The sequence below is a fragment of the Zootoca vivipara genome, chromosome 1 (assembly GCF_963506605.1).
Source record: "Zootoca vivipara chromosome 1, rZooViv1.1, whole genome shotgun sequence".
In the NCBI taxonomy this organism is placed as follows: Eukaryota; Metazoa; Chordata; class Lepidosauria; order Squamata; family Lacertidae; genus Zootoca; species Zootoca vivipara.
In genome coordinates this window covers 110,157,872-110,171,986 of record NC_083276.1, presented here as the reverse complement: position 1 = coordinate 110,171,986, position 14,115 = coordinate 110,157,872, and the positions used below count along the sequence as shown (strand labels likewise).

The window sequence follows — 14,115 nt, the reverse complement described above, 5'->3', positions numbered from 1 at the left end:
TTTTTGCATTTGAAAAGTATGTAGCATAATGTTAAAATGCTTTACATAAACAGTCGTGGAGTGCAAGAATGCTGATGTGAGCAGAACAGTTGACATCCAGAAGTGACCAAGATAAGCTGCATTGTGTGCCAGTGTGTAGGGGCAGAATTAAAATACAGTACACTCATATTTGTTTATTGTGAGGATATTTTTGTATTCTAGAGTAAAGCTAGGGAACCTCTTGCCCTCCCGATGTTGTTGGACCACAACTCCCATCGTGCCTGACCATTGGCCATGTTGCCTGGGGCTGATGGGAGCTGGGAATCAAACATCTGGAGGGCCAAAGGATTCCCCATCCCAGGTTTAGATTTAGTGTGTGTTTATTGTTCCAGATGCAAAATGACTTTGCCAAATGATGAGTGGGTGTGAATGATATATAGATTAACCTTTGTGACTGCCATTAATAAAGACAATTTGGCTAGCTTTGGTTCTGTCTAAACATCTGCTTATGGCAACCATCCATGGTATTGCTGTGGATCTTTCCTAGCAGGAGCTGGGATGTGATGAATTAATGGTGCTGAATTTGGGGTACCAGTCCAAAATGAAGAAATGTGGGCTTCAGGTCACACCTCTGCTATGAACTTGATCTCTCGCATTATCTCTCTCTCACATATCTGTGTCTTTCAGTTCCTCGGTCTACCAAGGTGGAAAAGCTGAGGCTGAACGTTATGATTCAATACAAGTTGTAGATGTAGCACAGAGCATGCATATCAATAAATAGTTTGTCCTTTTCTAAGCTACAAGCTCTGTATACTTATCTAACAATGATTCAGCTGCTTTCAGGGTGCAAAAAAATCCTGACCTGTTAAGTAATGCAGATATAACCAGTATTTGAAAGAGTAGTTTAATGTATAAAAGATGTTTCCATTTTCATCACTAGACTGCACAGTTCAAGGCAAGGGAGGCTGCAGAAATACCATGCAAGATACAAAAACACAAGTGACATATCAGTGCAAAAATACTTGCCTTCCTGCTATGTAATGACCAACTAAGTAGTTACTTTTGCTTCACATTCTTGGAAAAATCTGAGGACAGCATTTTACTAGTAGCTACCTCACAAATCATTATGTGATCCAGATAAGTTGTATCATATAATAGCATAATTTTAGTGAATATTAATCACTTGTTTTCTCTCTTTTCAGTGAATAAATGACCCCCGATATTGTAAAGCCTTGACATTTAGTACATGTATAGTCCAAAGCACCCCAGTTGCTACACAAAGTTGAAATGGGACATTTGTACACAGCTCCCACAAAACAGAGGATTCAAAGAAGACCCTAAAATGATTGAGCATCTTCCAGGCTACCCAGAAAGCTGAAAGTTTACACATTCGTTGTCCAAAACACTCAACAGTTACCTGAAAAAAAACTGAAAGGCTCTGAAAGGCAGAGAGTAACAGTGCAAATCCTATACATTTCTACTTGAAATCCCATTGAGTTCACTGACTCTTAAGTCCCAGCTAAGTGAGTATAGGGTTGTAGCCTCTATCTCTCACTAAAACCTAGGGGACGGGAAGATACAAGACAAAAATATATATACTCCCAAAAGGTTGTGGAAATTCTGGGTCACCTAGCAAACTGAAATTTGGCACATATACAGTCCACAAAACACTGATTAATAGAAAAGTCTGAAAAATTACTATACTGGGTCTCAACAGTAACAACTTGGGTCATGACATTTACCTCAGAATAGATGTCAGCATTTCAGCAGAGAGCAAAATAAGCCACACACAGGTCACAGAGTTGCTTAAGGCTTAGATGTGAGGGAAGTATGAGCTCTAGGGGTCGCCAGAAACATAGGTAGGTGCTTGCAGAATGCAAGTTTAGTTTACTAGTAACTGTACAAATGTACACATGCCCACACACATACATAAAATGCAGTGCTGAGAAAAGCTATACATCTCCCGGGCTGAGACAGAGGAGCAGGTAGGCGAAGCACTTTTCAGTTTCAGGGCAGGAAAAAATCCAGCATGCTTTGACTACCAATACATACATATATACAAACTTTTCATAACTGTTGGAAGCTCAGGCAGCCATGTTGTAACGTTCTAATTGTCAGTATTTGGGTCTTAACCGATCATTATTTCTGGTATGAGAATCTCACTCCTGGGTGTAAGCGTCTTTTCGTTTTTACGAATCAGAAATATACCCACCATTGTTCGGAATGGAGAGTGAGAGAAAGTGAAATAACTGTTTGAGTCTTCAGCCACAGAGCATCCTTGGCATCTTAAGATGTCCCAGGATCTTCCAAGGCCATACTGTCTACGGAAACTTCTTTTCTGTTGGCTTCATGAGCAAGTATATGCAATACGGAACGAAGGCCACTACCGTAAGCGGTATGGCTGCACTTTTACAGAAAGAAAGGATGTAAAACAGATACTCTGTGTGGGTGGGTATCTTGATAAAATCATAGAGCTGCAGCGTGGCTAAGGATGTAGCTATGCATAACATCCTGAAACTCAGTTTATAGCCATGTTTACCTTTACAACCCAAGATAAACATCTCAGAGTTAATGCTGAGGCCTAGCCCAAACAGGGCACCTAAGTTCCTCACCAGTCCGGCGAATGGAGTCGTGTCAATATTGATCCACTCTGGGTTGGCACACCACTTCTTTGCCTTCGGAATAGACCACAAAAGATCTATATCGATAAGCTTCAGAACCAAGTAAAAGCCGAGAGCCGAAACAAAGAGGAACACGTTTGTCTGGATATATGTTTTTAAACTTGCTGTTTGGATGGCTGGGGCATGTTCAAAAGCTTCAGCAACGAGCATGCCTGTGAATGAAGAAATGAGACATTAGAAGTGATGTGTTTACTTGAAATGGATAGGTTTCCACACTTAGCAAAGATACAAACAAACAAACAAACAAACACCAGAATGAGAGTTTGGTGTGGTATTTAAGGTATTGCAAAATATTTAAAGCAGGCACCTTCGCTGTTGTCTTTTCGGCATCTGCTTAAAATGTTTTTGTTTAGGCAAGAGTATCCAGACTTGAAGAACGCTGGCATGTGTTTAATCCTTTTGTTTACTGTTGATTTTAATCATCCAAAAGATTTAAACGTTTTAAACTACCTGTTATTAACTGCTTTTTTGTTAATTTTAATGTTTTACCTTTTTAAAAACCACTTAGAGGATGGACAGACAGACAGACAGACAGACAGACAGACAGACAGACAGACAGACAGACAGACACACACACACACACACACACACACACCATCTGAATTGAAAAGGTAAACCACAGTCACTCTGGCAGTTAAGCTGAGGTGTGTCCACTTGAGAAAGTCATTGCACATGCACAGATGACAACTTCTTGAATGGAGTGGGGTTGCAGGCGTGGGGAAACCAAATAGGTCCAGCACATCAGGTGGAGACAGCCCTACCGCCACTCTGGTGTGTACCGCAATGTGGAAATATGATTTGAAATGCAGAGGAGTTTAAGTCCCTAATGGGTACACAGCCTAAACTAAGTACACTTCCTGTTCACTTAAAATTCTTAACTAGAAGCCAGCAGCTAAAGAAGTTAAAATCAGTGTGTGAAATTTAGCCCCGCTGCCACTGCTTCTTATTCCTTATCGCCTGAGATTAAAAGATGCGTCAGGATTTTAAAAACAACTTTCACATTGATATGAACATCTGGTTAGATATGCTTTCTCACTATCCACATAATATACTTATGAACCCACTTTCCCATAATTTCCAAAATCCTGTACGAAAATCCTGCCATAGAAAAAGAAAGCTCTGTCCTTATTACCAGCAATCACTCCAAGGATGACTTGGTGAGGGAAATGTGTTGCTATGAAGACTCTCGAGACACACACACTGATCTGAATAATCCAGAACATGCTCCACAGGAAAGACCAGGTGAGTCTGTTAAAGAAACAGTTGGAGGAAAATAAACAACAACAACAACAACAACAACAACAACAACAACAACCAAATGAAAATGATTAGACTGTTTTCCCCCCTCTCTCTTCTCAGCATCCACATCTCAGTTTAGGGCTGATCAGAGTGGATGCCACAGGGGTCATTTGGCCTGGACTTCAAAGTCAAAGTCATCAAATTTAGAAACTTCTTGTTTTTTATTTTGGCATTTGGCATGCCACTACTTGTTTTTTTTTTAATGTGCATCAAACAAAAAAAATTGCTTTCTTTTGTTTTCATGTTTTGTCATTTTTAATTGTTTCATGACAAAAGGTCTCCATAGTTGGAAGTAGCCTGGGTCTCTCTAACCTTCTGTGAGGGCGTGTCTTTATCATCTCACCCTCCGCTCCTCTCTCTTCAGTTTGGCATTAATGGCACACAAGGCTTTTAAGTTACCAAAGTGATCACTGCAAAATCTTATTTGCATTGTTGCTGCTTGATCAAAAAAGAGTAACAAAAGGTGACTGAAAGCATTTTCACATTTTCGCACTGCCCATCTTGTGGCCTAAACAGGTGGCTTTGGGAAAGAGACTGACCTGTGCAGATTAATGGTTGATTCCCCTTTCTGCCTCACCGTGTAGCTCAGGGCTGCTGACACCATCACATACCAGACACATGATGACCCCATGGCATGTCCAGAGGGGCTTCCTGTGGAGAAATAACAAAACAGGGCCGTGGTAAAATTCCAAAAGGCACCAGTACGATATCCAAAGCCTATGTGTCTGTCGCAAGCCAGGGTTGTCGGCATGTAGCATTCCAAACGACTTAATTAACGGTACTGCAGTTACAGTGGGGATCAGCAAACTGTGATCAGGAGCAGGTAAGGGATGTGCCCATAGGACTAAATTGCCTGCAGTATTCGTAATGCAGTTCATGCAGAGCAACTAGAAGCCCAATCTTAAGAGACGTCTCCCATCAGACCAGAGAAGGAGAAGTCACCCACAGAAACTAGCAGCCAATGAAAAGGGGGGGAGGCTAACCATAAAGGTAACTGTTCCATACTCATGACAGCAAAATTAGCATTTTAATCTCTAATCTATTAGAAATGGAGCTGCAGGCCCTCCATGTGTGCCTATTTTCCAGGGACAGTCCTGGATTTACAGAAGCCTTCCTGGTTTCTGATTTGATCCTGGAAGGTCCCGCTTTTCCTTAGGACGTCCCTATTTTCAGCGGAGAAATGTTGGAGGGTATGGAGTTACGCAACCCCTGAGCCAAGGAGATAAGTAACTATACAACCTTTAGAAGACTTCTGAAGGCAGCCCTGTATAGGGAAGTTTTTCAATGTTTAATATTTAATAATGTTTTTATAGATGTTGGAAGCCGCCCAGAGTGACTGGGATAACCCAGTCAAATGGGTGAGGCTTAAATAATAAAAGCATTATTATTATTATTATTATTATTATTATTATTATTATTATTATTAAATAGGGCACCTCTATTTTCATTGGAGAAATGTTGGAGGGTATGGAGCTGCTGGGGTGGGGTGGGACAGCTATAAACAAACAGCCCATTGTCACTGGCTGTTTCCTTACATTAATTTATTTCACTTGTATCCCGTTCGCCCTCCAACTTACATGCAATAGCCAGGAAGTTTCCCATGCGATTGGCTGATGGGGCCAGTGTTCCTTTGCTTCAGCAGTAGAACTGCATCCCATGCCTTAGGCTAATCTCAAGACCACGTGGTGCTGGTGCATGGCACTTGCATTTGGGGAAGGGCCATAGCTCATCTGTTAGAGCATCTGCTTTCCACGCAGAGGGTCCCAGGTTCCAATCCCCAGCATCCAGGTAGGGCTAGGAGGGACTCCCTGCCTGAAATCCTGAAGAGCCACTGCCACTCAGTGTAGACAAGGCTCCACTAGACGGGACAATGGTCTGGCTCAGTATAAGGCAGCTTGCTATGTTTCTGTGCCTGATAAATTGCTCACAGCTCCTTTTTGTCATGTCACTACAAATCCATATTTAGCTGGACTAGAAGGGCTTGTGGTAATACTTGGTAACATGGTATGGAAAAAACACTTCAAGCAGCTGTTCTCTGCAGCTAGACTAGATATTAACTTCTCAGGGAAATGGGTACCAAGACACTTACAGGTATCTGAAGAAGTGTGCATGCACACGAAAGCTCATACCAAAATAAAAACTTAGTTGGTCTTTAAGGTGCTACTGAAGGAATTTTTTTATTTTACTTACAGGTATGTTGCTGGTCCTAAACAGTTTTATTGGTTTCCAGAACTTAAAGCCCATCCCTATATAAATGATTGACTCAGCTACACTGTAGTTGATGGAACAAAAAGTACCCCATCTGGTACAATGATGGCCAATATGCAAATTTTCCTTTTCTTCCTTCTTTCTTTTCTGCAGTTAATCTTCTTATGAAACCCAACTTCCGAAGTTGAAATGTCCAGCTAAGACTAGCATTTTCTACGATGCTTGTCCACAGATTGGGGGGGGGGGGCGGCAAGGATGTGAATGTTATCACAAGCTGTTGAACCAGGTCTTTTCAGTTCTTCATGCTGTTTTAAATCATTCTGGGGATTTTCTTCCCTAATTTAAATCTCCTGGCCATTTGCAACTCTATAGTAGTGAAGGCACGCATGCGATCACTCTCTCTCTCTCTCTCTCTCTCTCTCTCTCTCTCTCTCTCACACACACACACACACACACACACATTCATTTCCCACCTTCCTTCTATCATAGAACCAAAGGCAATGTTCCCAGGCAGTCACCCATGCAGGCACAGACCAACCCCAGTTCTGCTTTGCAGTGGCATTCAGATCATACCCTATATCTTACCTGGTCCTGTTTCACATGTTATAGGAAACTGCTCAAGGCATGGGCTAGTTTGGTTTGGATAGATCATTGTTTCCTGGACCCACCAATATGGACGATGACCAAATAAAATCCTGCCAGAAAAGAAAGCATTATCTTCAATGGACACACAAATCCAACACGTTATTTAGCAACATACCAGCCTCTCTTATATTAATGGTTCTTGCTTGACTGCTAGATCGGTTTTACCATAATATGCTGAAGCAGAAGCCTTACTTTCCTTTGTCTTGTTTAAAAGGGGGAAAGATAGCTCTTCAAAGCTTATATACTACAGGTTGTATCCAACTAAGGGAACAGATTCATTGGAATTAATGAGCCTAAGTTAGTTATATACATCAGTGTTAATGGATCGACTCCGGCTAGCATTCAATGAAACCCTAAATAATTTCAGTAACCAACAGTCCCCGGAAGATTTCTCATCTCAGAAGACTGTGGACCCTGCCATTCTTAAAGTTTCCAAGGAAGCAACGAACCTTACCATTTAAATATAAGATTAAACCAATCACCGATCACTGCCACCCAGATCATTTTTGTCCCAACCACTTGATTAAGCTGGAACCAAAGAGGAAAATAAATTGAAAAAATGTTCCGAGGATCTCCGACATGTGACATGAAGTTTAGAAAGCTCTGGTATGACCTGTAATCCTTCTGCAAATGCTGAATTATGAGCACGCCATGGCTGTGGAGGAGATCCATCTTAACTTGTTAGAAACTGCACTAAGACCGAGTCCCTTGCATGAAGCAAGTTCCCTTTTGTTCTTTAGCTTCAATGGGAGAATTAAAACCATGGAAGGAGAGTAGACGAGGACATGAAAGCAGTGAACGGTAGTTGATTTTTTGCTTTTATACTGTCCGTTCCTGGGGCATGTGACTCTTGGCAAAGACACATGGCTCCCCTGGTTTTGGAAAGGAACCCCCCCCCCTCCCCGCCGCCTCTTTGTTTGCTTGCCATTTTAATGGAGGAAGAGAACTGAAGGACATGCTGATCTGCAGCAAATTGTGAGCAAAGGTGTGTGATGCTAAATACCCCTCTTATGTAACCATTACATGAACAGTTGGGCCATGTTTGTCTGAATCTTTTGCACAGCTCATTTCTTTCAAGACTGGGCACTGGCCATTTGCACCCTTGATTAACTACTGCCGCCGCTGCTGCTATAAAAACCAGAAATACATGAATAATCGCTGCAGGCAGAAGCCATTAAAGCTCTGCGTTTTTATTTGAAATTAAAACCTGCTTCTGTCACCATGCCCATCTCTAAGCATAGCCCAGGGCTTTCCCCCCCCCCCAAGCCGGAACTGAGTTTTGGTACCTCTCAGGTGGGTGCCATTGCCGTTATAAGAGAAGAAGGGAGGCATTCATGGTGAGTTCCTACACCTCTTTTTCTAGAAAAATAGCACTGGCGTAGCCTATTATACTTCTAAATTGCAATTGTAAACAGTAATAATACATCATGCAGCAACAAGATCTTAAAAACAAAACCCAGTTGCGTCCAAATAGGTTACCTTCTGTGCATTGGTTTGACAGCCATGGACAGGAAGTCCCTACAGAGGGTGGTGAATACAACACATGATATCATGGGTTGTCCCCTGGTTCGCTAGATGACATCACAGGAGACCGCTGCCTCAGGAGAGTGAGGAAAATTCTCGGGGACGACTCACACCCCGGCCAGCACCTCTTTAATCTCCTACCTTTGGGCAGGAGATATAGAAGTATAGTCAGCCGCGCCAACAGGTTAAAGAACAGTTTTTATCCGTGGGCTGTTGGGCTGCTGAATGGGGGGGGGGGGAATAGTGATGCAATTGACTTCCGACAAGCACACAGAGTGCAAACAAGACTGAGTGTATGGGGGGAGGGGGCTCATTTAATTTCACTGCACACAGGTGGTGTAGTGACAATAAAGGTTTGTTATTATTAATTTATTTATTATTATTGGTCATTGTGCTGGTCTAGAAAATACTGAGAAAAAGGGCAGAAGTGCATGTATTTAAAAGAGGCTTGCTGTTAATAAATACGGTAATCCATTATGAGATCTCCCACATTCCCTTTTGCCAAGGCCTGTTCAAGACATTTTGCCACCTGAGGTGAAGAACAAGATGGCGCCTTCCCCAAGGCACAGATAGGAGCCAGTTGGACTGGTCGTTGAATCTTACTCCATTCCTGGGAAAGGACAGAGTTTTCCACTGCAGTTGAGGGCAGGAGGCTGGCGTAGGCACTCACAGCTCTAGCTGCTCCTGGACCTCAGAATCTGCCGCCTGAAGCATCTGCCTCATTCTGCCTCATTGTAGGGATGATGATGAGGAAACCTCACCGTGGGGATGCCCATTTAAACAGCAGCGCTGTATCGTTCATAATGTGTGGCCCTTCCCTAAGGTATCAGGTTTACATGGACAACAACAGGACTGTAGCATATTTGGCCTTAGAGTAGCCTTAAGCAGGGCTTTTTCTCAGCTGGAACTTGCCAGAACTCAGTTCCAGACCTTCTCAGGTGGGCGCCATTGCCATTATAAGAGAACAAAGGAGGTGTTCATGGTGAGTTCCAGCACCTCTTTTTTTCTAGAAAAATAGCACTGGGTAAGCAAGGATTCCCACCACATCTGATGTGGCAAAGTCACGAGGAGATTTTTTAAAGTTGCGCTCAATTTCACTCGTGTACAATTAGGAATGTGTCCTGACCCTGGCTGTGTGAAGATGGCTGGTATCTCTACCTGGTCAAGTAATCCTGTTCAGTTCTCAAGCTTTTCACTTGGCATAAATACCAATTGTCACCACAGGGGGGTGCCTGCATACAAAATATTCCCCAGATGAAATTAGAATGGTTTTAAAAATATATATGACACTACCGTATCAAAAAATAAAAAATAAAAAAAAAATGAATGAGGGAACCAGTCTAGGCATTTTTAAAATCAGCGTGCATGGTGCTCCTTGCCAATAACATGAAAGAAAAGAGGAATTAAGAAAACAATATGCCTGTTGTCTTTGTCCATGGAGTTTTCTTGGCAGGGATACTGGAGTGGCTTGCCAGTTCCTTCTCCAGGTGGATCACGTTTAGTCAAAACTCTCCACTATGACCTGTCCATCTTGGGTGGCCCTGCATGGCATAGCTCATAGCTTCTCTGAGTTATTCAAGCCACTTCGCCACAACAAGGCATTGAAGGGCATTGATCCATGTATGGAAGTGAGAACTGGACCATAAAGAAGGCTGATCGCCGAAGAATTGATGCTTTTGAATTATGGTGCTGGAGGAGACTCTTGAGAGTCCCATGGACTGCAAGAAGATCAAACCTATCCATTCTGAAGGAAATCAGCCCTGAGTGCTCACTGGAAGGACAGATCCTGAAGCTGAGGCTTCAATACTTTGGCCACCTCATGAGAAGAGAAGACTCCCTGGAAAAGACCCTGATGTTGGGAAAGATTGAGGGCACTAGGAGAAGGGGACGACAGAGGACGAGATGGTTGGACAGTGTTCTCGAAGCTACGAACATGAGTTTGACCAAACTGCGGGAGTCAGTGGAAGACAGGAGTGCCTGGCGTGCTATGGTCCGTGGGGTCACGAAGAGTCGGACACGACTAAATGACTAAACAACAACAACAACAACAACAAGAAGAAAACAATAAAAGTAAATAACCTCTCGTGGCTCTTTAATAAAAAAATATGAGGGGGTGAGAAGATGTTCTGCCAACTATATATGTTGTGTGTTTAATGGAACCAAATAAAGGTATTGCGTTTGATTCACACAACAGATGGTTTCCATGGGTGAACTTAAAGGACCTTTTCTACTGGAGAGCTATTTCACTCATTTACTTTAGCAAAGATAAATGTGTTTGAAGAAGCCTTTTAGCAGATTCAAGTCCTGCAGTGTTTGATGAAGCTATGAGGAAAGGCATCAGAGAGGTAATTTGACTTCCTAATGCTCTGGGTTTGAGAAGCATTTTTGTTATGTAATTCAGATTGGAGCACCCCCCCTCCCCTCCTCTTTGTCCTTCTCCTGATGAAGTGTGTGAGTGATGTCAAATTCAACCTTGCTCCACAAGGTGGCTCGGCCATGTTATTGTTTGCTAGCTGGCTGGCTAGATATTAATTTAACCGTGTTATTTATCACAGTATATAACATACCCATATGTCTTCGCTCAACCACTTGAGAAATAAATAAATCAGCAACTGTTTAAAACAATGTAGGATCTAGTTTTATGATGCTATCTCAATCGTATAATGTTTAATTTCTAGGGAGAGTTTTAAGCAAGACATTTATTTATTTAAAGTATTTAAACTCTGCTCTACTCTGCACAACTTCCATTCTGATTTAGGCTGTGTACTCATTGCCATTGATTCTGGCTTCAGTGTGCTCCTTCCAGTGGTGTTTGAAGCTGAGGAAGTTAGCCACAATCCATATTGTCTCCTGTAGTTCATGAAATACTGCTCTCTGATGCATTTTCCCTCAAACCAGCTTCCATCCGATTTGAAACGTGAAGCTTAGGTGTGTGCATTTGAGACAGCTGTCGTGCATGTGCAGTTGACAACACATGCACAGACAACAGCCTCCTTGAACAGGAGTTTGGTGAGGGAAAGCAAATTGGGTAAATGTGCATTGAGTGAAGACATCACCCACTCTCTGGTGAGTACAGTACTGTAATGTGAAAAAGCAACTTGAAAAAGCAGCAAGGGGGAATGACCTTATTGCATTTTAAGCCTCAAATGTGTGCATAGCCTTAGTTCCACCTAGAGCCTTGTGGAAATTATTTTAGCACAAGCATCTTATTGGCATGAGTGGACAGCCTTGCCTCCCAGCCTGCTTCGGAATGTCAAGACATCGGTCTCTCTTTTTATTGTTTCAACAATACAGACTAATCTGTGGCATTGAATCCTTTCTAAATGAAGCTTCTCATCATTTTTGAGTCCTTTAAGCGCTCATCCCTGACGGTCCGACAGCTCTTTCTTTTTCTGGCCCCAACAAAGTACCAGTTGACCTTAAATCAATTTACTCATGAGGGGGGAATGCTTTGTGCTCTCTTTAACGGATCAAGTCTTCGAAGAATCGATTTCATTTGCTTCGGCCCTCCAGATGTTTTGGGCTACAATTCCCATCATCCCTGACCACTGGTCCTGTTACCTAGGGATCATGGGAGTTGTAGGCCAAAACATCTGGAGGGCCGCAGTTTGGGGGTGCCTGGGCTAGGCAGAGGTTTACTGGTGTCTTTGTAACCTGTGTATACAGCTATGAGCGAATAGCATTGAGGGAGGCAGAAAGTAGATCGGGACCTACTGTAGGCTGTTGTAGCCAGTGAAGAACGACACGATGAGACAGAATGGTATCAATGGGAAGGCGACCCCGAGAATCGTTGGGCGCTCCCTTTTATTAGTGATTTTACAATTGATAGCCCAAAGAAGAATTTTGCAAGGTTCCTAAGGCCGTGCATATCAACTAGGATTCTGAGGGGTGTTCTAGAGTGAAGCATTTTACACAGGTTGCACCTCACTGTCACCCTGCGAGACCCTAGGATGACGGCTAGGACACTCCTGAATTTTGTCATGTATGTTCATGACAGGTGTAGCTTTGTAGTGGTCGGCAAGCTTGTCTGTCATTGCTGGTCTTCTCACTGAGGAGCCCCTGATAAGCACCCAACAAGCATCTCTGGGATCCCCAGACCTCAGTTCACAAACCTTTTAACTAATGCAAGAAAATGTCCATGATTACTGTATGCATATTATCAAAGTAAACATTAGGCTATGTGATAACCGAGGTCAGGTGTTGCTAAGCAAATGTTTGCAAGGAGAAGGGAAAGGCAGCAAAGCAAAATGACTTCTCTAACAGTATTAGCTGAAGTCCACTTACCCTTGGTACACGATGTTTTTTCATTCATGGCAACAATAACATTAACTTCAGGCGTCATCCTAGATCAGGCAGCAAATTTCCTTCCCCCTCCTCTTAGAGTCAGAATGGAACAGTGATGATAAAATCCATCATCTGGAACGACTGGAATGAAAAATGATGATGATGAAGAGCCAAAATTCAGTTAATTCGTTTTGTTCAGAATTATCAAATTTTGATGTGCCTCCATTTATCGTGCGTCCTGTGGAGACTTCTTGGTAAGACTGGTCAGAGAGCAAGAAGCGACAGGATGAGATTGCTGACCATGAGATTCCATAGCTGCCAAGTTTTCCCTTTTCTCGCGAGGAAGCCTATTCAGCATAAGGGAATTTCCCTTTAAAAAGGGGAGAACTTGGCAGCTATGAGATTCCTTTTCATGCCTCACATGCAAGTTCCAAATAGTGCATCTTATAGTGCATTGTCCAGTACTGACACTTTGGACCTAATGAATATACGTGGTAGCTCCTGGGCTAGGATCAACAATCACAGCAGCATTGTTGACCTTTGTCCTGAACCCCTGACTCCAAGTCCCACTGGCAAATACAGTAGGTCAAGTCCAAAGCTCAACAGCCAGGATACACAGTCCAGGGTCAATCCAAATAGGCCAAGCACAAAGTCCAATGGTCAGGAAATACAGTCCAGAGTCCAACCTAAAACACAGTCCTGTAGAGGTTCTAGAGCAGGCATCCCCAAACTGCGGCCATCCAGATGTTTTGGCCTACAACTCCCATGATCCCTAGGTAACAGGACCAGTGGTCGGGGAAGATGGGAACTGTAGTCCAAAACATCTGGAGGGCCGAAGTTTGGGGATGCCTGTCCTAGAGCTTCCAAGTTGAGGTCCATCAGCAAAGAAAGATAGGCAGACACAGCCCAACAGGCCTGCTCCCCTTTTTGCTTTTGTGTCTTGGTTGTACCTGGGCTTGCTGAGGCATGTGGCCCTCATCTGTCCTGAGCTGAATCCAGCTGAGGAATCAAAAACCTTCTCCCAGAGCTAAGGAGCCCCACCTGGCCGGCTGTGGGCCCTTGCCTGCCTCAGCCTCTCCGAACATACCTCCCGTGGTTCCCTACACCTCAGAGCCTGCCTTGTTCGTGGAGACCACTTTGGCTCTGGTGATGGGTCCTGCTGCTCTGGTCCCTGCACACTGGACCCCATCCCCTCGCCGTCCCCTGTCATCCTGTAAGCGCTTCCCACAACACCACCCTCTCCCTGTCTTGCCCCGGTGGGTCCCAGTTGCATAGCTGCCAAGTTTTCCCTTTTCTCGCGAGGAAGCCTATTCAGCATAAGGGAAAATCCCTTAAAAAAAGGGATAACTTGGCAGCTATGCCCAGTTGCAGCTACACCCCTCGCCAAGATCCTCTTTCTCCTCTCCATTGTCCTGCCTGTTTGTAACAACCTTACTGTTTTGTTATGGGGTCTTGTTGAGCTGCTTGTAAAAGCAGCTATTATCAGTTGTGCCTT

The 14,115-nt window shown here is 43.4% G+C and overlaps 1 protein-coding gene across 2 annotated transcripts; it reads right to left on the bottom strand.

Annotated features, from left to right (window-relative positions):
- Positions 1-705: 705 nt before the first annotated feature.
- G6PC2 (glucose-6-phosphatase catalytic subunit 2) lies at positions 706-7,585 on the bottom strand. Of its 2 annotated transcripts, none has more exons than XM_035133202.1 (5): positions 7,267-7,585; positions 6,753-6,862; positions 4,499-4,610; positions 3,793-3,908; positions 706-2,812 (listed from the first exon to the last, which is right to left on the bottom strand). In XM_035133202.1, the coding sequence occupies exons 1-5, from the start codon at positions 7,482-7,484 to the stop codon at positions 2,301-2,303; spliced, it is 1,068 nt and encodes a 355-aa protein (XP_034989093.1). In that variant the 5' UTR covers positions 7,485-7,585; the 3' UTR covers positions 706-2,300. The 2 variants fall into 2 exon arrangements, with proteins under 2 accessions (XP_034989093.1, XP_034989102.1); XM_035133211.1 differs by having other exon boundaries at positions 7,426-7,585.
- Between the last annotated feature and the right edge of the window lie 6,530 nt (positions 7,586-14,115).